This window comes from Leopardus geoffroyi, chromosome B2 (assembly GCF_018350155.1).
Source record: "Leopardus geoffroyi isolate Oge1 chromosome B2, O.geoffroyi_Oge1_pat1.0, whole genome shotgun sequence".
Lineage (NCBI taxonomy): Eukaryota > Metazoa > Chordata > Mammalia > Carnivora > Felidae > Leopardus > Leopardus geoffroyi.
In genome coordinates, this window is record NC_059332.1 from 9,755,432 (window position 1) to 9,779,971 (window position 24,540).

The 24,540-nt window shown below is 44.1% G+C and overlaps 1 protein-coding gene across 1 annotated transcript; it reads right to left on the minus strand.

The window, feature by feature from the left end:
- Positions 1–252: 252 nt before the first annotated feature.
- ID4 (inhibitor of DNA binding 4, HLH protein) lies at positions 253–2,213 on the minus strand. Its single transcript, XM_045497259.1, has 3 exons — positions 1,359–2,213; positions 901–959; positions 253–308 (listed from the first exon to the last, which is right to left on the minus strand). Exons 1-2 carry the CDS (start codon positions 1,797–1,799, stop codon positions 915–917), a joined length of 486 nt encoding a protein of 161 aa, XP_045353215.1. The 5' UTR covers positions 1,800–2,213; the 3' UTR covers positions 253–308; positions 901–914.
- Between the last annotated feature and the right edge of the window lie 22,327 nt (positions 2,214–24,540).

The window sequence follows — 24,540 nt, forward strand, 5'->3', positions numbered from 1 at the left end:
ACCTCCAAAAACACAGAAATGTACATTTCACAGCGGTTATAAATGAAGAGACAAAAGAGAGTACATATGTAGAATGTTTACGAACGTGCAAGAAAAAAAAAAAAAAACAAGAAAAAAAAAAAACGATGAAAGTTTTATCTTTCTTCCCCCCGCTCTTGGAATGACAAATGTAACGTTTCTAGGATTTGCTGATTTTTTTTTTTTTTCCTTTCCTTTCCTTTCCTTTCCTCGGGTGGCTTTTTCTCTAACTTCTGCTCTTTCCCCCTCCCTCTCTAGTGCTCCTGGCTCGGGCGCAGGCGGCCGCACACCTGTGGAAGAGGAATGAATAAGGGGGTGTGTGAACCTTCCCGCTGCAGACTAACGGGCGCCACCGACCAAACTCAAGACATGCTTGATCAACAACCCAAAACAAACCACCGGGTCGGACAACAGCCGCAGCCCGCGGCCGGCCAGGCGACCGGCAGGCAGCTGCTGCCCCCATCACCACCCCCCCCCCGCCCCGCCCCAGGAATCCCGGATCCGGGATCCGCTCGCAGGTCCGGCCCGCATCCCACTTTGTGGGTGTCAGACAGCGCGGGGGTGGGTGCACATCGGACAGTCTCCATGCTCACGAGGGTGCCCTCCCTCGGCGGGAAGGAGGGCAGTTGCCCTTCGGTCACCGGTGAGGCACGGGGGTGGCGGGGACGGGGGGGGGGGGACAGGAGCTGATCCGTCTCCATTTAGAGTGAACCCCAATTACTAAAGCGAAGTACGCTTGCACGGAGAGGGGGTGTCCGCCTCACTGGGAGTTCGCCCTCAGAAATGTTAGGGGCGAAGAACACTGCGGTGCCCGGCACCCGCAGCCCCCGGGGACGGGCGTCTCTGGGGACCGGCCCCCGGAGGAGGGACACGCGCGCTCACCTGGACAGCGCGGCTCAGCGGCACAGAATGCTGTCGCCCTGCTTGTTCACCGCGCCGGCCTGGAACAGCAACGGAACACCAAGGGAAAGGTTAGCCGGCGCAAACGTCGCCCTCGGCGCGGTCCCGGACTCGTTCTCGGAAGCCAGGCTGGCACCCACCCCCACCCCCACCCCAGCCAGCAGCCGCGGGGGGCTCCCCCACCCCACCCCACCCCACCCCGGGCGCAGGCTGGACTTGACAGCCCGGGAGGCGCACAGCCCCAGTCCCGCCCCGCGCGCGTCCACCCGGACCCGCGCTCGCCGCGCGGAGCCCGCGGCCGGCGGCCCCGGGCGCCCGGAGAAGGAGTGGGTGCGGGGGGGGGGGGTTGCTGTCATTCCCCGCCGCCCCTGCCCCGAGGAAGGGGAGCGCCCGCGGCCGGCCACCCCGCCACCGCCCTCCCGCGGCCGCCGGCCTCTCACCGGGTCCGTGTTGAGCGCCGTGAGCGGGGTCCGCGGCGGCGCGGCCGGACAGGTCCCGGCTGGGTGGTGCGGTGGCGCGGGCGGCGGCGGCTGCCTCAGCAGAGCCGGGTGCGTCTCCAGCGCCAGCTGCAGGTCCAGGATGTAGTCGATAACGTGCTGCAGGATCTCCACTTTGCTGACTTTCTTGTTGGGCGGGATGGTGGGCACCAGCCTCCGCAGGCGGCTGTAGCAGTCGTTCATATCGCACTGCAGGCACAGCGCCGGCTCGTCGGCCGCCGCCTCCGCCGCCTTGCAGCGCGCTGCCGCCGCCGCGGCCGCCGCGGCCGCCGAGCCACCCAGGCTGTGGCCGTGCTCGGCCAGGCAGCGTAGGGCCAGCTCCCCTCCGCCGCAGCCCGACGGCGCCTTGCGGCCCGAGGGGCGCACGGGGCTCACCGCCTTCATCGCGCGCGCCCTGCGCCCTGCGCGAGCCGACCCGCTGGGGCGAGCGAGGGACGCAGGCAAGCTCCGGGCCCCCGCCCGCGGCCGGCTCCGCTCCCCTTGCCTTCGCGCCCGGCGCGCTCGGTCCGCGCTCGGGGCACCGCGAGGCTCCCGGCGATCCCGCGCCCAAGAATTGACGGGAGGGTCGCTCCGGGAATCTCCGCTCAGTGGGCGACACACTCGGCCGGGACCAAAAGGCAAGAAAAATCGAGAGCACCGGAGAGAAAGCAGCCCACCGGGTTCCCTAGTCGCCCCCTTCGGAGCTCCGACTACAGCCCGGCCGCCGCCGCCGCCGCCGCCGCCGCGCTCCCCTGCCCGGAGGTGTCCCCACCGCCCCACCGACTCACTAGCGCGCCTCCTCTACGCTCTCGCCCCGCCGGCCGCGCAGCTGCATTTATAGAGCCGCGCGCCCCGGGGGCGGGGCCAGCGCGCTGGCGGGGTCGCCGCGCGAGCCGAGCGGAGCGGGGCTGGGCGCGCGGGCGGGTGCGCGGAGCGAGGCGGCGAGGGCGGAGGCTCCGGGCGGCGCTGGAGGGAGGGTAGGGGACGGTGGGGGGAGGGTGGGGGAGGGCGGGGAGCCGGGCAACCCGGCGGACGGGTGGGCGGGGGGTCGGGAGTGGCCAACCAATCGGGCGGACGGTGCCACCTCAGGGAACGACGCTCGGGCCAATGGGAAGGGCACTCCATTCCGTCAACGCCGTGGGTCGGGGTTCTGAGAAAAGAGAGCTGAGTGGGAGTCGGGCCAGGCTGGTGTGCGCCCTAGGGAGGGGAAAAGAGAGGGAGAAGTTCCCGGGAAGAACTGCGGGAATGTGCGGCTGGAATTCACTCTCCCCCGGCCTGGGCTGCTGGGGAGGGGGCGCCGGGCCCTGCCAGAGGATCTCCTGCCACCCCTCGCAGCAGCGCGGCGACCGGGGACCCTCCGCCACCCAGCACTCCAGCCCGGGGATTCCAGTGCTTTGAGAAGGACGCCGTTCGAGAAGGCACGATCGTTCTCCTCTGTATTTTCCCTCTCGGGCTCACTATTCGCCTTTTGACAATCGCCGAAACCATCATGATGGAATGGAGTGGAATGTGCAGCCTTTCCGTTTTCCTTTTTAAAAAGGTTAAAGCTTAGCAAGAAAAAGGAAAACCACACACACACACACACACACACACACACACACGCACACACACAAAGGAAAAGAGTGCGGAACGCAGATTTTTGGTGAAGGGACATGCAAAGAAAACAAAAAGCGCCCTAAGGTTTTTCTTTTACCCGTCTAGATGCACAAGTGGGCTCAAGAAATCCAAATGCCTGAGAGCATTAAATTAGGGCACGTAAATATTAAAAATGCATGGGCACGGAGTATTTAAAATTCCACCATGACATATAATATTAATCCGTTTTATGTAAAATTCATACCTGTAACTTAATGTAGGCCATTAACACACAGCCCCACGTGTTAGTCTAAGTACCCCGCTTTAAATAAGATGCTAAGAATGTCCAAAGTCTCCTCCGTTTGCAGCAAAGCATTAAAATTCACACTTCTAGTCCCTGGAGTCCTGCTTGGACCACACCCTGCAGAAAAGTCTGTTAATTAAGGACGTTTCTGTGATGTCTGATAGAAAAGCTGTCCTTTAAAGGTTCAAATAGAATTGCACAATGAACTTTGATAGGACCTGGTGTGTGTGCATCAAGGCAAAATTGAGCCCTTCGGTTGAGACATGAGCTCAAAGAGTCTCTGGTCAATGGGGTTATAAATTTTGAGTGTCTTCAGCCTGCAAACCCCCCGCCTTTAGACACACTAGAAGATGGGTCAGCTCAAGAATTTTCGTTTGCGTGCATGATATAGATTGGTGCCTTCATTTTTACAGATCGTCAGGAGAAAGAGCTATGGACCTTACCTCTTCCTGTCCACCCTCTGCAAGGAAGCTTTGCCTCTCTCCCAGCACTGTAATACCTGCATCAGGCAGGTAGGTATTTTGTTTAGCCGCGTGGGTATTTTATAACTATTGCATGACTATTTCCCCAGAGCACATTCCTTTTTCCTGATGAAATGAGGAGTAAGTATTTAATGCTGGTTTCACAGGAAGATGCAACAACCCTCCTCTCCCATGATCCTTATACATTACTGCCTCTAAGAATTGTGTCAAAACGAGGGACATTCTCATTCACTTATGTGCATACCTACCTAGATGGTCCACAGACAGACTTGCCAAGAGAAGAATTGTAAAACCCCAAAGAAGACTTTCTTCTAAATACAGGCATAGTTTTACATATTCTTAAAGTAAATAAACACAGAGAATATTGTCATTTTAGACAGAAAGGTGGGCAAAGAAGCACCAGTGGGCGTTAGCTACTATGTGGGAGTTTGTGATATCAGCACAGATGATAATAGTAAGGGGATATTATGTATGAATGCTTTTGTTCCACTGATATTTTTTTCTTTGTTAGAGTTTTTTTTTTAATTTTTTAATGTTTATTTAAGAGAGAGGGAGAAGGAGGAAGAGAGAGAGAGAGAGAGAGAGAGATACAGCACTATCAGGGGAGGGGCAGAGAGAGAGGGAGACACAGAATCCGAAGCAGGCTCCAGGCTCCGAGCTGTCAGCACAGAGCCTGTTGTGGGGGTTCGAACTCACAAACTGTGAGACCATGACCTGAGCCGAAGTCGGATGCTCAACCGACTGAGCCACCCCGGAGCCTCCGTTTGTTAGAATTTACCAGCTGCTCGAAAATTTAAAACCTCAGATTTTTTTTCTGGCAAAGCTAAACTATGTTAATATACCCAGGGCACACTCATTTCAAAACTTTACAGATCATAAGTTGATTAAAGCTTAAGTTTTTAATCTGTGACGCGAAGAAACAAGCATATCCATCTCTTCGGACTTTGCTAAATCTCAGGGAGCCATACCCTGGGTGTGACAAGTGCCAAACAAGTGCCAGAGTTTCAGGTTTTGTTGGAGTAGCTGTGTGTTACTGGCTTCATGTCAGAATAGCTGGGGTTACCTTGGAGGCTAAGTTCAAAGGAATGTACCCTGGCCACATGATCAAGAACACCCAGGAAAAAATGGGATCCCCCGAATCCTGCCAGCAGAATAGGCATAAGCAGTTATTATGTTCCTCGTTTTTGAAGGTTGGAAGATATTAAACAATTAAAGGCTAGGAAAGCATTCTCCAATGGAAAAAAAAAAAAAAAGAATCCAATCCTGTGCTTTTTGGCCTACAAAACCTGACCGTCCTAGGAGCGAAGCAATGTATGTTTTTGATTCTTAGACACCATCACTGGCATGACGTCAAAGCTGAAGTCATAAAAGACTCCCGTCACTGGTAGTTCAGAGTTTACTCAGCAGTGACGGGATTTGGGGAAAACTTTGCAAGCTGCATTATTTCTACCGTGTGGAGAAGGAAACTGTGTTTCCCACGACTCTTACATCAAAATGCTTCCCTTGCCCTTGCGAAAATAAGACGGGCCAGCCAAGAGCCCTTTGCCACGGAAGTGCTACAGGCTCCCAAAATGTTTCTCTGAGGGGATCCCGGAATGAAATAGTCCGAGGAAAATTGCTGGGGAGCCCTGGTGACCAGAGTCATGTGCACACCCTTCCTTCAGACAAAGAGTTCTGCAGCCCTTTCTTGGGATGCTTTCTGGATGCTAATCAGACCCTTGCTGAACTGCAACCCCCAGGCTCTTAGAATTCACAATCGCCCTGTGTTTACATGAAGCCAGGGTATCCGAGCATATTGTGCTATTCAGTCCAAATGCCTTTTTAGGACTTGATACTTCTTTCCCTATGGCTTGCGGTGAAGCAGTGGGTGGGCTCAGACACACAGATAAACACGAGCGTTCCCATGCCTTGCTGCCTCTGAGGATGGAAATGGTCACTGAAGGAGGCACATACATTTTTTTCCAGGCACGAGGAACCTGTACGTCCTCTGCTGCAGGACTGTCCCTTGCTCCAAAAGAGTCAACTGGGCAGCGTGGCAGTTCAGGCTCAAGGCTGCTTTATCTGGCACTGACTGTTACAGACTTACTTCTGCTACCCTTGGACAGCTAATACCAGTCCCGGAAACACTGATAGCCTTTCGATTCGCCCAGCCTTGGAAAAGGCTTATTATAAGAAGGGGACATTATATATTGAACATAGCCTAGCAGATGTGGCCATCAAAAATGCCTACTTCAGGAATTTTGAAAGGTAGTCTGTTGAAATAAGAAGTAGCTGATTTTGGGAAGAAACAGGTATCATTTGTTTTTACCCTAGGAGATACAAAGAGCGTGGGCTGAAAAGTCAGAACGCCTGGCCTCCAATTTTGGCTCCTTGGTTTAGTTTTATATCATTAAGCTGGATTTTTAAACTCTTGTGCCTCTCATGTATGAAATGAGGATAAAAACCGTATCTACTTTATGAAGTGTTCATGTACCTCTCTCTATAAACTTGTGTGTAATTCTTAGAACAGGATCTGGCACTTAATTAGTGTTAAACTTTATTATTATTTTTGGTAAATATTATTTCCCAGTCGGCGGCTTGTCTTTTCATTTGCTTAACAATCTTTTGAGAGCACAGGCTTTTAATTTTGATGATGTTCATTTTATCAATTTGTTCTTTTGGTTTTGAATCGAAGAAATCTCGGCATAACCCAAGGAAAGGAAGGTTCTGTCTTGTGTTTCTGTCTAGATGTTTTATAATTCTTAGGCCCAGTTGGTTTCATGGAACACAACTTATGCAGCCACACAGGGTCCCAGGCTTGGTTTCATGCCTTGATGTTACCATCTTGAAATTCTCAGCAATTTTGAACGAGGGGGCCCGTGTGTTTTCATTTTGCACTGGGCCCACAAATTACGTAGCCAAGTGCCGGTTTTAGGCTTTATGTTCAGGTCTGTGATCCATTTTCTGGCTATTTGTGTATGTAGTTCGAGATGTGGATTAAAGTTAATATTGTTGCATACGCATGTCCGGTAGACCCAGCACCCTTTGTTGAAAAGACAATCCTTTTTCCATTGGGTCGGCTTTGTACCTTTGTCAACAATTGGTTGTGTACGTGTATGATTCTATTTCTGGCCTCTGAATTTTGTTTCTTGGGTCTGTTTGTCTGCTTTTGCACCACACTTGCTCGGTTCCTATAGCTTTATAATAAGTCTTGAAATCAGGTAGCGTGAAGTCATGTAGCGTCCATTGACTGATTCTCCAGCTTTGTTGTTCTTCATTTCAAAGCTGTTTGGCTTTTCTGGGTATATGTTGCATTTCCATATGCTTGTTCAAATCAGTTCATGAGTTTCTTCAAAAAAAAAAAAAAAAATGGCGGGGGGCTTGTTTCCAAAATATATAAAGAGCATATACTGAGAACATATAAAGGTCTCTCAAAACTCAATAGTAAAGAAGGAAAAAACCCAATTAAAACCTGGGCAAAAGACTTGACCAGACAGTCCACTAAATAAGCTCTACATGTGACAAATGAGCACAGGAAAAGAGGCTCGGTGTCACCAGTCATTTGGAGGATGCTTCAAAGCCACTATGAGATATCACTGCACACCTGTCAGAACAGCTAACGGTAAAAAAAAAAAACTAACCATACTAAATGTTGGTGAGAACCCAGAGTACCTGGAATTCTCAGCACTGCTGGTGGGAATGTAAAATGAGAAAAGCCACTTTGGAAAACAGTTTGGCAGTTTCTGAAAACGAAAACAAAAACATACGCATACCACGTAACATACTATAATTCCGTTTGGCGTCTATCCAAGAGAAATAAAATAATATATCCATAATATATCCAAGGGCCATGTAGGGACACAAGAACAATGGGTATGTTTATTATCCAGATGGTGGTAATGCTGATGTCAAATGTATCAAGTTGTGTGATCTGTATATCTCTATCAGTGTATCGTATGTGGTTTTACATTTATGACAGTTATATCTCCATAAAGCTTTTAAAAAGTATTAATTTTTAAAATTAGCACTTGGATCTTAGAAGAGCTTCTTCCATGAATCCACCAGCTTTCATTCTCTAACTTCTGTAAATAGACATTTGGTAGTCTCTCTCTCTCTCTCTCTCTCTTTGTCTCTCTCTCTCTCTCCCTTAACTTCTGGCTCGTAGTGCTGTCAGGGGTCACAGCCTTAACCGAATGTTGGTGAGATGCCCTCCAGAGCAGGCATGAGGCATGTGCAATTTGATATTTCAGCTGTCATGGTTATCCATTAACATTCAGTCTCTTGCTGGAAATGGACTCTGCTAAAACCATATCCACTCCTCCCTGATTTGTATTGTTCTCATGTGGCATGGATTTGAGGCTCCGAGGAGGAGCTCTCGACCTGATGATTTGAAAGACTTGCCTTGTGCAAAAATGAAAGCTAGGTTCTGGACTCTCATCTCTGTGCTCCGCCCCAGCTCCAGCCTCTGCTGACTTGGTTGCTCCACAGTGGCAGCTGCCTTCGGGCAAACACACGCTGGATGGGGAAGATAAGAAGCTTCCTCCTTCCATATTCAGGATGGCTTACCGTTTTCTCCTCTTCACCCTTTCTGTCTCAAGAAAATAAACAAATCTAACAGGATTAAATGCATTCACTTCCAGAGCAGGGAATAAAAATAAATCTCAGTTGGCACCCTATTTTTGCCTCTAAAATCCTATGGCTCGGTCTATTAGCCTCAACTTCCTCATCTGGCTAGAGGAGGCCTTTCTAGGGAATGGAGACAAGATTAGCTGCATTGAAAGCCCCAGGAGAAAGGCAGGAAGTAAACAATAGGGGGCGGTAGACTTGTGTATCATAGATACTCAGGGCCCATTGACGTCTGTGCCATTATTGAACGGGCTTGAATGGGTAAAATGGTTATAAAGATGCCAAAGAAAACAAGTTCTTGCTTTAGTTCAATCTTTAGGAGAGAAATTCAAGACAAGAATGGTATGTATGTATGTATGTATGTATTTATCAGTTAAAATTCATCCCAATAAATACTGATTGTATCTGTCTGCTACATCCTTTGAGCAGGTAATACCACAAGGGAAGTCACTACTGAGATGTGTTCTACTCACAGCACAAACTGGTGCCAGGTGTATACTGATGACGTCTTTCAGCTACATTTCCCTTTCTCTGCCAGTGAATGCAAAACAATCCCCTGGTATAGAAAAAGCACACTTAACTGTATTTCAATTACTTAAAAACACTCACTAAACGTACTTTGCTTCACGTCTTCGATCTGAATGCTGGACATGAGCCCGTCACAGTAAATCTGCCTTTGCTTAGGATGTTGATATCTAGGTCACCGTTCCTAAGAACGGACACAATGTTCAAGAAACAGTTGCATTTTTTTCCCCAAAGAGGAATTTTTGAGACATTTTTTGCAGATCTCACACAGTTGTCATTGTCGTTGGATGGCTCACGATGTCCATGAACTATATACCTGCATTGAAAAATGGCCCCGGAATGTAGACAAAACAGTATGAAAACTCACTTGCATATGAAATAATTGAACTAGTACATTTTTCTGTTAGCAAAATATGTGCCACAAAACACTAGAGGAATTAAAGATGCACCATTAAAGGAACAAGGGACTGAGTTAACTCTGAAGTTTATCAACTTTGGTAGCCCTATGTGAAAATAGTCCAGTTCAAACAAAACCATCCCTTTGGAAGGGATTATAGTTAGAACTATTTTCCCTTGAATAGAACTAAATGATATTTATAATCTTTAAAGACTAAAAGCCTTAATGAAATACTTTTTCATAAAAGTCTCTTTGACAGAATAATCTAAAAACTTGATAAAACATTACATAATAGGGGCACCTGGGTGGCTCAGTCAATTGAGCGTCTGACTTCTGCTCAGGTCATGATCTCGCAGTCTGTGGGTTCAAGCCCCGCATGGGGCTCTGGGCTGACAGGTCAGAGCCTGGAGCCTGCTTTGGATTCTGTCTCTTTCTCTCTCTCTCTGTCCCTCCTCTGCTCATGCTCTGTCTCTTTCAAAAATAAATAAATGTTAAAAAAAATTACATAATGCTAGTTGGTCCGAGGGAACCATTTTTACCATTTTAAAAACATCTTGTTCATTAGGTCACCATCAATGTATGATCATCCTTGTTTGCCTTCTGTTCTAAAAATGGGTAAGACTTATATTATCAGGAAAATTAAGACAGTGACTGTGACATCGTAATAATGCTACATATATCATCTTTGAGGCTTTGGGGAAGAAGATTGGAGTTGTGAAGTTGTATGATATCCAAGTGGCTTGTTGAAAAGGCTTTAACATTGGTCATCAACCCACTGTTCTGTCTTTATCAGGGATCTGCAACTTGTACTACATAAAATGAGTTCACCCTTTAGCAGATTATTAAATGGGAAAGTTTGGCGGCTACTCACATTGTCCATCAACAGTCTTCCCAGAGCGGCCAGCTCTTGATCTCTGGTGAACACGGTTGGAAGAACAGGAATGCTTTCGTTTCATCCAGCTTCTAGGAAAAGCATCCTAATATCCCAAAGAGATGCATGCTTAACATTTCTATATTATGCATTAAATAAACCTAACTCTTCAGCCTTATTTTTGAGGCTCTTTGTCAACTAATCTTTCACCAAAACTGTTTCGATTCAAGTCGACTCGGGTCAAGACTACAAAGCACGTATCGTACGTTTGTTCTATGACGAGACCGTGTTTAAGATACATAAGTCTCTTGCCCTCATGGAGCTTGCTGTTGACATAATGGCTTAAGCAAATTAAAAATTAATTAATGAAACACAACGCATTCTGTGTGATAGTTCAGGCCTGTTTATGGGCCACACTGGAGGCCAAAACCAGAGCCTGAGGCAAAGGAAACTTGGAAGAGGAAGAGTAACTTGAGCTGGATCCTGAAAGATGACTTCATCAGTGGTGAAGGCTTTCCAGGTGGAGGCAACAGCAGGTGCAGAAGCTCGGAAGGGTGAAAAGCGAGGGTCTTCCTTTGCCGTTCTTTCTGCTACTGTTCAAACACTCAACTTTCCCTGCTTTACATTCCACTCGACTTTCTTTTCTCATCTCATCCTAGTCTTCCCATTGACACCATTTTTCGTTTTCTTTTCTTCCGATCTACAGCCGCCAATTCTTTCAAAAAGCATCATAGGACTTGGTACAATATGGCTTCCGCATCCACGAGGCCATCTGTCATGAATTCCCCCACTCTAATTATTTCAAAGCAACTTTACTGGTTTCCCATTTTATAATCAAGGATATAAAGATCGCAGTATAATTCAGAAACTGCAGAAAACCATAAAGACGAAAATAACCCATGCCTAGAAATAACCACCATTGATATTTCATTGTGCACATTTCCCCATGGATACGGATATTATTTCTTGAGCCAAGATTTTTAACGTGCAATATATGCACTTCATGGAAATCTAAATTTCACTTTATATGGCACGGGTGTAGTTTCCTACCCATAGTTACTTGTCTTGGTCATCATTTTTGTGGTCGCATAGTATTCTATTATGTGGCTATGCCACAACTTCTTTGACAAACTATTATAAATACGTTTATTGTTTCCAACTTTGGTCTGTGATTTCTCATCACATCTGACACCCTTATTTCAACTCCACAGTACATGGCGGATTGCATCTGTCGGCATGCTACGGTGCACTTCTCTTCAGGCTATGTTGGATTGGATCTTCAGCTGCCAAAAGCGTCTTAAGGCAGGGCCAGTTCCTCCTTTGGCTACTTTTTATGAGTCGGTAGAGAGATTTATTCATATAGAAGTGCTCAAGTGGCCCCTCAGGTGGGCTGGCACAGTCTCCTGGGGTGACATCCTAATGAAGAGCTGCTCTAGAGTGACCGGCAGATTTTGCACATACTCAGGAGGGCCGAGCTTGTCGAAACGGGAAGAGGTAGGGTTGGAGCCAAGTAATGGTGGATCCGCTTTTCAGAGACCACAGAGATCACTGGGTCAGCTGACATCCCAGGAAGGTTCTAGTTTACTTAGCAAAAAGCTTTAGGAAAGCAGCTAAACCTTTGAATTATGCCTTTGCTGGGTATTTCTCCAGGGAGGGAGGTGGGTAGAAAGCAGAGCATGTGGTCCGCAGGGGTGAGCACTGGAATTATCAGCACCAGGAGTCAAATCATGTCAGTACTTCTATTACCGCTGGTTCTCTCTCTACTCAGGGTTCCGTTCTAGGCTGAGCCTCTCATCCCTTCCTTTCAACTCTTTATTTTCTTGCTCTATCACCTCCTACCCCCCGAACTTAAACGCAGCTACAAAGAGTGACCATGAAGTTGATGTCCCCTCTGCACACCGCCTAATCATTCTATTCACCCACGTTGACCCAAAGCCTTCTATTCCTCCATGTCAAACCAGTCTTCTTTTGAAGTCTGCAGTGAGCATCCTACTGTAACCCGGTAGCAGAAGATAAACTGCTTGTCCCATTGGTTAAAATGTAAACAAGGAATAAGTAAATAGAGAAAAAAAAAACATTTTTATCAAGTTTCTTTTTGGTGATTCAGGCATTCATTCATTTTATTGAACAACCAAGCACAGAACTATGTAACTCAAGTAGGTGTAAGGGTCCCATTCAACAATATGAGTTTAGAAATGGCTATTATAACAATGCCACCAATGTAATTGTTTATTTTGGCAAATTTTGTCTTGGAATAGAAGTGTCTTTAGTACAAAAATGATTCTTTATTTTCTCAACGTAATATGATTAATGTTTTAACTTGAGGAGACAGCAGTTTTATAACCCGGGTGGTCAGAATTCCATTATTTAATTTCTGAGAGGACACAAAACAGCAATAGCGCAGCACTCTTTTTCATCCCGCCTTAGTATATTTGCTGATGCATCTTTACATCTGTCCTGCGGAACTGAGGAAGAGTGGTTATCACTCTACTAAAATGGCGGCACTAAGGTCTTTACAGCAGGCGTAACAAGGGATCTCTTCCTTCCTTATGACTTGGGTAACCTAAAAACAAAACAAAACAGTGTTATCTGTTTTACGTCCTGATCAAACTTAAATTGTTTCAAAAAATGTGAAGAAGTGTTGGCCACAGCTGCATCTCTTCAGTTCTTGTCAGTACCTTTTCAGATTTTAGAGGTGGGTAGGCCCATGGAGCATGAACAAGAGACCATTTCTAAATCAGCTTGCTAGTGGGATCCAATATGGCAGAGGAGGGAAATTGGCTGAAGGTCTCCCTGTTAGTTCTCAGTCCCTTAGCATGAATTAAAATCACACCTCGAAAACAATATGGCTTTTCCTCTCGGACATTTAATTTTTCTATTTCTACCAATGATTGTAACATGCTAACTAAAGGCTATTTTACAGCCAGCAGAAGAACTTGGATTAGTGATTGGGAGGTATCTGAGCACTAACAGAGCAAATAAATTTCTCAGAACAAACTTTTCAAAGATCACGGAGAAACTAAAATCTGAGAGGCGGGGCAAGAATCCAGGTCTGACATTTAGGAAAGTAAATACAAGGAGGCAAAAAAATATTACAGGTGGTGTTTTGAACCAATGAGCTATTGTAATCAGAGTCGCTAGCATATGATACAAATATTTACTAGATAAACACATAGAATTTTCCCTGTATTCACATATTTAAAGCAGAATATAATGATCTGGGTGGAAGGTTGCAGTGGAAAGTATCTATCTAGGTCCCTTCCAAATGTAAATGTCTGTGATTCCCTGGCATTCTATCATTGTGCATGCTGTTCCTTCTTCATTTGAAATCTCCAGTTAGCTTTGCAATTATAGTTTTAGTAAAATGCTTCACTGGTCTTCGCTTCAATGCCTACCTAATACCACTCACTTCAGTACAGGCAGCAAACAGATAAACAGGTACCTTGATGATGAAGGTATCTGGCTTATGCCAATAACAGAAATACCTCATCTTGCAAGAGATACAGCACTTATTTCAAAGCATCCTATTTGTTTGGTGCTTGCCTTGTACATTACCATCTAGTCCCAGAGTCTCATCTGTAACTTGGAAGACTTTTATATTCATGTAGTGGATATATTTTTGAAACACAAAGTATGAGTCTATACTATCAGTTCTGATTTCCATAAGTCATCCAAGAAAACTAGTCTCATTACTCCACAGTCCTATTGGACAGATAAATCCTGGTTATCTTCCCCATTTTTATCGACTTTTTTTTAGTAGAGTCTATAGTTGGAAACGATATGCAACAACTCACCTCATATACCACAGCACATCATTGGACTCATCTTCTAATTAAAGCAGGGAAATAAATAGCCAGTTTCCCCAGAACGATGTCACTCGGAGGTCACAGTTTAGGGCAAAGCATGCATTCACTCGTTCATCCCCTCAAGTACCAAAGGATTCAAACCTGAGGAGGCTTGAATCCATTGTATTATCATTCATTCCTTACCTACCAATTTGCACTAGGTCCTTCTATCTCCTCTGGAGATTTCAAGTTTTTCTTTCTTTCTTTCTTTCTTTCTTTCTTTCTTTCTTTCTTTCTTCCATATTTAGTTACTTTTGGGAGAGCACAAGTGGGAGAGGGGCAGAGAGAGGGGAAGAGAGGATCTAGAGTGGGCTCTGTGCTGACAGGCTGGCAGTAGTGAGCCCGATGTGGGGCTCAAACTCATGAACCGCGAGATCATGACCGGAGCTAAAGTTTTGTTTACATGTTTATTTATTTTTGAGAGACAGAGAGAGGCAGAGAAAGAGAGAGAGAATCTCAAGCAGGCTCTGCACTATCAGCGCATAGCTTGACGCAGGTCTTGAACTCTTGAACTGTGGGATCGTGACTTGAACCGAAATCAAGAGTTGGATACTTAACCAACTGAGCCACCCAGGTGCCCCTACTCCTGTGGAGATTTAAATCTTTATAATCATAATATGTATTTCATTCCTATCAGTAAGTTCTAGAGAATTATACTCTGCAAATATGGGTTACTTTAAGGATGAGGTAAGATCAATCCCTCATTCACTATCTAAAAAATTATTGGCAGAAGTGATGGCATCGATGAAACATGGGAGGGATTAAAAGACTAACTCTGTTCCTAACAGTTGGTGTCCAGAACGATCTCCTGCATACTTTCTTTAAATACAGATATCTGAGAATCATCCCTACCTTATCCAGCTTCAGGTGATTCAAATGCAGTGATTCAAGGACCACATTTTGAAAAATATTGGTCTAATCAACAGTGAGTATAATAATAAATTAAAAAAAAAAAACACCGTACATATGAGATGTCCTCAAGCCTGTAGGTAAAGATAAATGATTCAAGACAGAATTTTTCGAGAGTTAGATGTTCAGAAATTTCAAGGAGTTGACACACTATGAACGGAAATACACTGGAGAGGGAACAAAGTGGAGACGGATGTCAATGATGACATGACAGCATATAGACGCGACCATTTACTGAACTGTGACTATGCACTAGGCACTATGAAATGGCATCACATATAGATATATCATTAAATCTTACAGTTCTGAGAGGTATCTCGAAATGAAGGACTGAGTAAAACTAGTTAGCAGTTGCAATCAACAGAGTAAATGTAGATTAGGAACTTTAAAAGAGGAAAAAAAAGGTGAATCAAAGACATTGATAATCTGAATCTATAACCATGTCAATATCCTATGTATTCATTTTCAGATATTGGAATACGAACCATGTAAATACTAGCATTCATGTGCATTCAAGTTTAGAATTAAGCCAGGCATTAACCATGGGGGTGAAATGTTAAAAAAATAACTATAAAAAAAACCCAAAACCAACATGAGCAGGGAGAACTGGTTCTCCAAATATAGACTCTCAGGAGTGAAAGGAGTAGCATTTACCCAGCCAAGTTTCCCTTTGCAGAACTCCCAGTACAGAGTAACCACCGTGGCAACGTTGACATTCCCGTTTATTGCAGCCAGCGAAGGGGAGGGTGGAGCCCTTTTTCGGACAATGAAAATGCTTCACAGTTTGGTGAGAACAACACGAGCTCACTTCCCAAAAGATCTCAAAGTTCAACAAGACTATAAGTCCTGAAAAACATGTTACTGACTCTAGTATTTATTTTAAAACCAAAGTTACACGCGGCATCCTTTCCTAAAGCTGAACTATGTAACTTCTGTAATTATAAGTTAACTGAAGATAGATTCGGAGGGCGCAAAGTGTCGGTTACACGAGATGAATGAATTCTAGAGATCTGCAGATAGAAGTAAAGCATAGTACCTGTGGTCAACAATGCTTGTGTAGTTAAAAATTCACTAAGAGGAAAAACGTTACGTAAAGTGTTCTTATCACGCACACACATACTGCTACTACCGCTAAATAGTAATAATAAAGAAGGAGGAGGAAGTTTTTGGAAGCGATAAATATGTTGTTTATGGCATAGATTGTGATGATGGTTTCATGGATGTTCATTTATCACCAAACTCATCAAATGGCTGTACATTAAATACATATAGCAAACAAGAAAAAACTCAGCTAATTGGGGAGGGGGCTGTGATTTACCATTTGCAAGATATTCTGAAAAATTCCTGGATTGCCGGCTCTGGAGAAGTGATAAGGCCAACACAGTAAACCTCAGTCCTAGCCGTACCGCCAACGGGGCCAAGCTCATCTGATCTTTTTGCCTTTACTTCCCGGTCTGTCCGTGCAATGAGAGGCTAGAACAGCTTGATCCCTAAGGTTCCGTGCAACTCCAGCATTCCATGCTTGTGATAATTAATTAACTTGTTCATTTGGGGTGTAGTTTCCAAAAAGAGTTAGGTTGCGAGCCATCGTGACTTACCTTCCTGAAGAATAATAGCAAAGCCTTCAAGCTAATTAAAAAAAATTTTTTTTTAATGTTTATTAATGAGAGAGAGAGACAGACAGAGGGTGAGTTGGGGGAGAGGCAGAGAGAGAGAGGGAGACACAGAATCCAAAGCAGGCTCCAGGCTCTGAGCTGTCAGCACAGAGCCAGATGATGCAGGGCTCAAACCCATGAACCGTGAGATCATGACCTGAGCCGAAGTCAGACGCTTAACAGACTGAGCCACCCAGGCGCCCCTGCCTTCAAGCTAATTTTTAAGTAGTGGTCAAGGGGATATTGAGAAACATGGTGGAGAGCCTGTGGCTTCTGTGTTGACACCATTCTATAGGATAAAAGGACAGGTAGGCAGGAAGCTGCTGTTATAATCCAGGCTTTGACCAGGTTGATTCAGCAGAGGTGGTGAGAAATATTTAGATCTAGTATTTTGAAACTTTGGCCTGAGGTATTGGCCTATGGAATGAATGTGGGTTGTGAGAAGAAAGAGAAGTGAAAAACTTCTGTAGTTTTTGATCTTAACAACTGGAAGGATGGAGGTGACGTTTATTGGTGGAGAACTCCATGTGAGAAGCTGGGTTGGGGTAAGAACAGTTTAGTTCTGTGCATCTTCAACTGAAATAACTGCTAAACATCCAAATTGCACTGTTGGGTAGGTAATTGAATATCTAAATGTGGAGTTCGAGGGAAATGTTTGTGCTGGTGACGTAAATTTGGGAGTGATTGTCTTCACGTCAAGGGTGTGTAAGCCAAGGCTGGACACCATCTTCTGGGGAGAGAGTGTAGCTAGAGAGGGCCGGTCCAAGGATCATGTTTTGTATCAGTGTTCACCGGTCGGGGAGATGAGAAAGGGGTAGAAAACAGTGTGAGAAGAGTGGCCACTGGAAAAGGGAGTCAAAGGAAGAAATAACTTCAAAGAGCAGGGAGTGCCTTAGGCAGGTCAAATGCTGTTAACTTGGTACAGACTGGAAGAAATCTCACAAGGGAAAAACCCACTAGAAATGGGAGCTATTTTATCTACCTCATCGTCCAGGTTATCCTTTGTGCCCTGGGACAGCAAGCATAGAAAAAAGGAAACCTTCTTAATTTGATGTATTCACACGGAAACATATGCGTTTGCATAAAAAAAAAATTACCACCTGCTTCTAAATTAATCTGTGAGGGTACCGTGTAGTAACTTCTTCCAAGAAGAGACTTTTGTTCTCTGTTTTCAGTGATTTGATGGGTTGATGCATCTCTCCAAAGAGCCTGCGTTCCAACTGGTAGAAGGCATTGTAGAAAGGTATTTGTTTTAATCTCTGAGTAAGAAAAAAACTTTCTCTCTCGTTCTTACTCATCATTTCAATGTATCCCTGGATTTCCTTGTAAATAGGATACACGAGATGAATGAATGAGCTCTAATGGAGTGCCTGTGGATTAGTGGATACATTCTCTCCTCAGTTTGGCACAGCTCTCTGTGGCAGGCCCAGGGCACCTCGGGCACCCTCTGCAGCCAGCACCTGTTGACAGTGAGGTCTGTTATTTAGAACACCTTTTATCTGTCACCCCCCTTTCAGCTCTGTCTAGCCTCATCAGGTGTTTGCCAGGTGTTCTGTGAGGTCACCTGTATTTTTATACTTCCCTGACTGTGGGCAGGAAACAGCTCTGAGAGCCACCCCAAAACTCTGGTTATGGGTCTGGTCTCCTCACTTGTCCATTTGCTTTGTAGGGGTCAAACAAAATTCTTCCCATTTGGGTCATCCCTCTAGTCCCTCTTCTCTTTGATCCTTTTTGCCTGTGGATTTGAGAACCACATATATGAGCATGATATTTTCCCGAATTCTGGGGAAGAGTGATCTTCTTGGTGGCTTTGAGGAGAAGAGGCCCCTTTACTGGCTTGTGATCTTTGGAAGAATGGATCATTTACTAATTTTATTACGTTTAAAATTTTTTAAATTTATTTTTGAGAGAGAGAGAGAAAGTATAAGTAGGGATGGGGGGGTGGGGGATGGCAGAGAGAGAGAGAGAGAGAGAGAGAGGGAGACACAAAATCTGAAGCAGGCTCCAGGGTCTGAGCTGTCAGCACAGAGCCCGAGGTGGGGCTCGAACTCATGGACCATGAGATCATGACGTACCTGAGCCGAAGTCGGACACTTAACCGATTGAGTCACCTAGCCGCCCCACTAACTTTATTATTAAACTTAGCTTCTCTACAATGCAGATTATACAACCAGTTTTGCTAATTATCTGAGTTGTCAAGTCACTGGATGTTTAAAATGTTGGTTCTCAATTATGCAGATTGTATTTGTATAGGCGCAAACCACGGGAGTAACCTGGTAAAACACGCTTCCTGCTATGTTAAGCTGTGTATTGTTTACCTGACGTTCCCTAGAAACATCTGCTTATCATAACATAATTCAGCATTTCGTTCTGTTTCCACAGTCACCTTAAATGCCACATAATGACAATACATTGAATGTTTCCTTTTCCCCTTATTTATCAAATTAAGTATTCATTTATAACAATAAAAACAAAATAATGCTTTGTCTTTACTCTCTGAATTTTTCACAACGTGAATTCCACAACATGAAACATGAATTACTGGTACAAAAAAAGAAGAAAAGAAAAAAAAGAAAAAGAAATACACTGCCAAAGAATTTCTACCGTAAATGTTTTATATTTTTTGCTGTCCTTCATTTAGTTTTATTATTAAAAGAATATGGCTTACTTCCCAGTGACATTTCTAGTTTAATGAGGGATCCTGGGAATATCAGTTCTAGGTGAAGACAAGAAGCATAAAAAGCAAGACACGTGAATTTTCCCGAGGATACAAATACAACGGGTGATGGGTATGAAGGAGGGGGAAGTGTTGAATCACCATACTCTATACCTGGAAACAAATATCACACTGTATGTTGACTAACTAGGATTTAAATAAAAACTAAAAACAAACAAGCAAATACAAATATAAAATCTGGTCAGTTTGGAAGGCAAAGAGCACAGAAGGATGTTTGTAAAGGAAGCCATCAGTACCCTGCATTTTAGGGGTGGGGGAGCTAAGACATAGCACGTGGCAGGATTATATCATGGGTCAAACTGAGTGAATTTGATTTCTCTGTAGTTGGTAGGTATGCTCTGAACATAATTCTTATAACACTCCAACTTTTTTTTTAAAAAAACATCAACTTTTTACTTGGAATAGTTTTAGGTGTACAGAAAGTTGGAAAGATAGAACAGAAGGTTCCTGTGTCGCCTCTACTCAGTTTCCCCAGGTGCTAACATCTTACAAAACCGTGGTACCTCTGTGATGATTAATAACTTAATCTTGTTATATTACTATTAACTACAGACTTCTTTTGGACTTCACCAGGCTTTTCAGTCATGTTCTTTTTTCTTTCCCCGGATCTGATCCAAGATACCAAATTGTGTCTAAAACTCCAACTTCTGAGGAAAATTGGGACCAGAGTTAGAGCTATAAAGACCTCAGACCTAATGGACAGTGACCGAGATTTGGAATCAGGAAGAGTAAATAGAAATAGCACAGATGGAAGCCTGGGAAAAACCTTGACTTCAAGGATATAACTATCATTATGTTTTATTTCAAGCCATTTATATTGGTGATGTTACTGTCAGGTCATCTGGTATTTTCCTTTATTATCAGAACTTAATGAGGGTTCTTTTAAGTCGAAATATTGAAACAGCTATTTGCTAGGATACACTCCTGGATTTAACTGAAGAATAGTATCTCAGAGATGTAGCAGTATCATCTAAAGGAATATGTGTATATAATACTCTGAGATATAATCATCTTTTTTACATAGGTAGTACTTTGTGTATTTCATTTCCTTCCAATTTATCTATTCTCCCTTCACCTCTAGCTATAGTAAGCATCACGATGTTCCTTTTGATTCATTCATTCACCCCCAATGGATATTGGGAACATCTCTGTGCTAAGCGCTGAACTGAGCTATATAGACCTCTCGGTCTTTTAAGTGAACCCAGATCAGGGTCGCCTGGGTGGCTCAGTCGGTTAAGCATCTGACTTCGACTCAGGTCATGATCTCACAATTTGTGAGTTCGAGTGTCAGGCTCTGTGCTGACAGCTCGGAGCCTGGAGCCTGCTTCGGATTCCGTGTCTCCCCCTCTCTCTGCCCCTCCCATGCTCATGCTCTGGCTCTCTCTGTCTCTCAATAATAAATAAATGTTAAAAAAAAAAAAAAAAAAAAAAAAAGGAACCCAGATCAGATAATCAGGCTTTACTGCACAGTGGGCAGGTGCCAATAGAGGTATTTTTAGAGGACTGTGGAAGGAAGCGTAGAAGCCATGCATGGGACAGAGGAAAACACATGCAAATGACATGGAAGTGTGACTGCATGTAGGGGAGAGGGCTCGAAATGACAATGGCCTTGGATATCAGTTGAAGGGTCTGAATTAATTGTGGAGAGGATGGGAAACCAATGATCGGATTTTGCTTTGGAAAGATCAGCACAGAGAGTGGATCAGCTAGAGGAAAGAATTTGAGGCAGGGAAACCAGAGGGAGCTTTGGGGGAGCACAGTTCACACAAGAAACCATAAAGACCTCCTTGCTCTTCTCTACCTAACACCTAAATCGTCATTTTAAGGGCAGATTGAAATGCTACTTCCTCTGTGAAGCCTTTTATTTTTTCTTCCTACTCTTCAGACGTACCTAGTCCCTCCCACTGCTCTTTGTTCCTAACTCAAATTATAATATTCATCATGGAGCGTTGCAAAGATTGTTTTTTTTTTTTTTTTTTTACGTCTGTCTTCCTACTACATGAGCTTCTCTGGTTCAGGACCTGTGTCTTATTCACCGTGGCATCTTCAGTATTTAGGACAGTGCCTGGCATAGGGTGCCTGCTCAAATGTATTTGATGGGTGAGAGACAGAGTGAGTATCTGCCAGTCGTGGATAGAATGCACGAGAAAGTTGGCCTTTCCTCCCAAACTGAACATTCACTATCACCCAAATTAATTTTTGCAAAATTCCATGCACAAACATTTAATTAGTTCAATTGAGGAACCAAGAAAGTGAGACTCAATTAAAGGACAAATTGTAAGTCTTTAAGAAATTGAAATAGATTAGAATTGCGTGGTCATGATCGAGAGAATCAAAATTTGTGAGTTAGTAAGAAAGAGATGTTTATGGATGCAAACTTGTTGCAGAATACATTACAAAAATGATGTTGGTGATTTACCTCAACTATATTCTGTGGACAGAAATTTCTTTAGTTCTGAGGGTTATCAGTGGGGGTAAGCAAAATATCTGTTGCTGCTGGGTGCTAATTTTCTGGGAAAGGAACTTGATTTAGCCTTTTTGGATCCCTGTTGCAAAACTATAAACAGTCCCTGGAAGTAGGGGTCACAAAAGTAAATGTCGTTAGGGGCCAGGCAAGTAGCAGAAATGAACAATGGTGACTGGTGTAATAAACTAGGCTGTCGGAAAGCCTTGTGAACTAGAATCATGCCTGATCCATCTCAAAGTGACAGCCCTTACTCTGATCAGCAGATTGCTAACATGCAGGAAACTTGGGTCAGTTTACTATAACTTTTATATTTTTATGAGAAGCCAAATACTTTAATTTTTACTGGAAAGTGTATTTTTATATTGATAATAAATAATTTAAAAACACAACTGACACTGTCTGGTTAACAGACTAGGTTGTTTTGGACCTATCTTCCCACCAAGAGCAGCTAGAGAAGCCAGACTAAGTAATACAAAAATTACAAATCTAACATCATTGCAGAACCAGCCAGGCATGAAGAACTGTGAGGTCAAGATCTAACAGAGTATGAAAGTCCGTAGAGGTGTACCTGGTGTCTGGGTCTCCTTTTCCCTAAAGGTAATTGGGGATTCTTTCCTTTTTCCTTTCTTTTTTTTTAAATGTCTATTTATTTTTGAGAGAGAGAGAGAGAGAGAGAGAGAGAGAGAGAGAATGGGGGAGGGGCGGAGAGAGAGACACACACAGAATCCAAAACAGGCTCCAGGCTCTGAGCTGCCAGCACAGAGCCTGATGCGGGGCTCGAACTCACAGACCATGAGATCATGACCTGAGCCAAAGTCAAACGCTTAACTGACTGAGCCACCCAGGCACCCCAAGGTAACTGGTGATTCTGAAGTCTGTGGCTGAGATGATACAAACTGAGAAAGCTTTCACAGATTCATGGAGGTGGGAGACCAAAAATTGGAGGTCACAGTTTGCCAAGGAGGAGGATCTTGGTAAACACCTTAGGCAGTCAGTTTGGACCCAGAAAGGCTATACCCAGAAACAACAGTGAACAGAAGCCCAATTTCAGATGATGTGTAGAGGTTCCTAGTGCTCTTAACCTAGCTGTCTGGGAAAAGCATATGCATGTTGTCTCTGGAGGAATGTAGCATCTTTCAGAGTCTCTTGACAATTTCCATATACAGTGTCTGGTGAGCAATAATAACCAGGCAAACAAGGTGACAAGATGCCACCAAAATCCAGAAGAAAAATAGACAAGAGAAATAGACCCACAGGTGATCCAGATAATGGAGTTTTCGTACATAGACTTTAAAACCACCACCACTCATATTGTAAGAAGTTAAAAGGCAAGATGAGGGGCGCCTGGGTGGCTCAGTCGGTTAAGCGTCTGACTTCGGCTCAGGTCATGATCTCGCGGTCCGTGGGTTCGAGCCCCATGTCGGGCTCTGTGCTGACAGCTCGGAGCCTGGAGCCTGTTTCAGATCCTGCATCTCCCTCTTTCTCTGACCCTCCCCTGTTCATGCTCTCTCTCTCTCTCTGTCTCAAAAATAAATAAATGTTAAAAAAAATTAAAAAAAAAAAAAAGGCAAGATGAAAAATGTCTACAGAGGACTGGAAACAATAATACTGAACCACAAGAAATTTAAAGAATTAAAACTTTCTGAGCAATGGAAACATATACAGGAAATCAGATTTTGAGTACTACTATAAACATTCTGAGTGCAGCGGTAGCATTATGGTATCAGTGCAAACACTGCAGATTGCTCTGGTTTATGATATAGCATGAAGAACTTGGCAAAAGTAAAGAAATCTTTCTTTATGGACCAGAAAATACAGCAAAGATTATAGATCAAAAAAGGTAAGGGCATTGATGAAGTTCAATTAGCTTCAATAATGAGTTCGACGTTCAATAACTCTTACAAATATGAATTAACTTACCAACATCTCCAATCTAAAATCATCATTTTGACAGGGAAACGTGGAGGGATAATATAGTAGGTTCCATAATCTATGGGATCAAATAGATTTAGGTTTGACACTGGGTCTACTTCTACTAGGTGGGGGTGGGGGGGTGACCTTGGACCAGTTACTAAACTCTCTGTCACAGTCCTCATTTCTAAAATATAGGTAATAATTAATTTGTTAAAGTTGTGAAGAAAATTATAAAATGTATGTAAAATTCCCAAGCACAGTAGACCCATAGAGTAGGCACGGTGGCTCACTCATACAGTTGTTGGCACAGATAAGGTCTCCACCCAGTCTTTTTTCCTCTCTCTCTCTTTTTTAAGCTTATTTATTTTGAGAAAGAGAGAGACAGAACCAGCAGAGGAAGGGCAGAGAGAGAGGGGGACAGAGGATCTGATATGGGCTCTGAGCTGATAGCCAGAACCTGATACAGGGCTCGAACCCACAAACGGTGAGATCATGACTTGAGCCAAAGTCAGACACTTAACCAACTGAGCCTCCTTTTTAACACAGGTGCCCCTTTTTCCCTCTCTATACGACCTAGAGCTCTTTCCACTCTGTTGCCTGTAATAACATTTATTTCTTCGTTCTCTCCTTTTACTAATTCCTCTTGTTCATTTTAAGAGAGAAATGGAGAATCCATCTCATGTGATTAATTAGCATCATCTGGGATTAATATAGTTTAATATATTATCTGGAATATATTTTCATGTATACCTGGAAGCAAGTATATTTTGAAACATCACTGATTTACATTTATTCTGAGAGTACCAAAAAAAATAACCTTTTTCATTTTCTTACAACATATCAAAAGAATCAGTGTGGAT

Coding starts and splice junctions, on each gene's coding strand:
- ID4 (XM_045497259.1), bottom strand. CDS start 1,799: ATGAAGGCGGTGAGCCCCGTGCGCCCCTCGGGCCGCAAGGCGCCGTCG. Junction 960..1,358: donor CGGCGCTCAACACGGACCCG/GTGAGAGGCCGG, acceptor TTGCTGTTCCAG/GCCGGCGCGGTGAACAAGCA.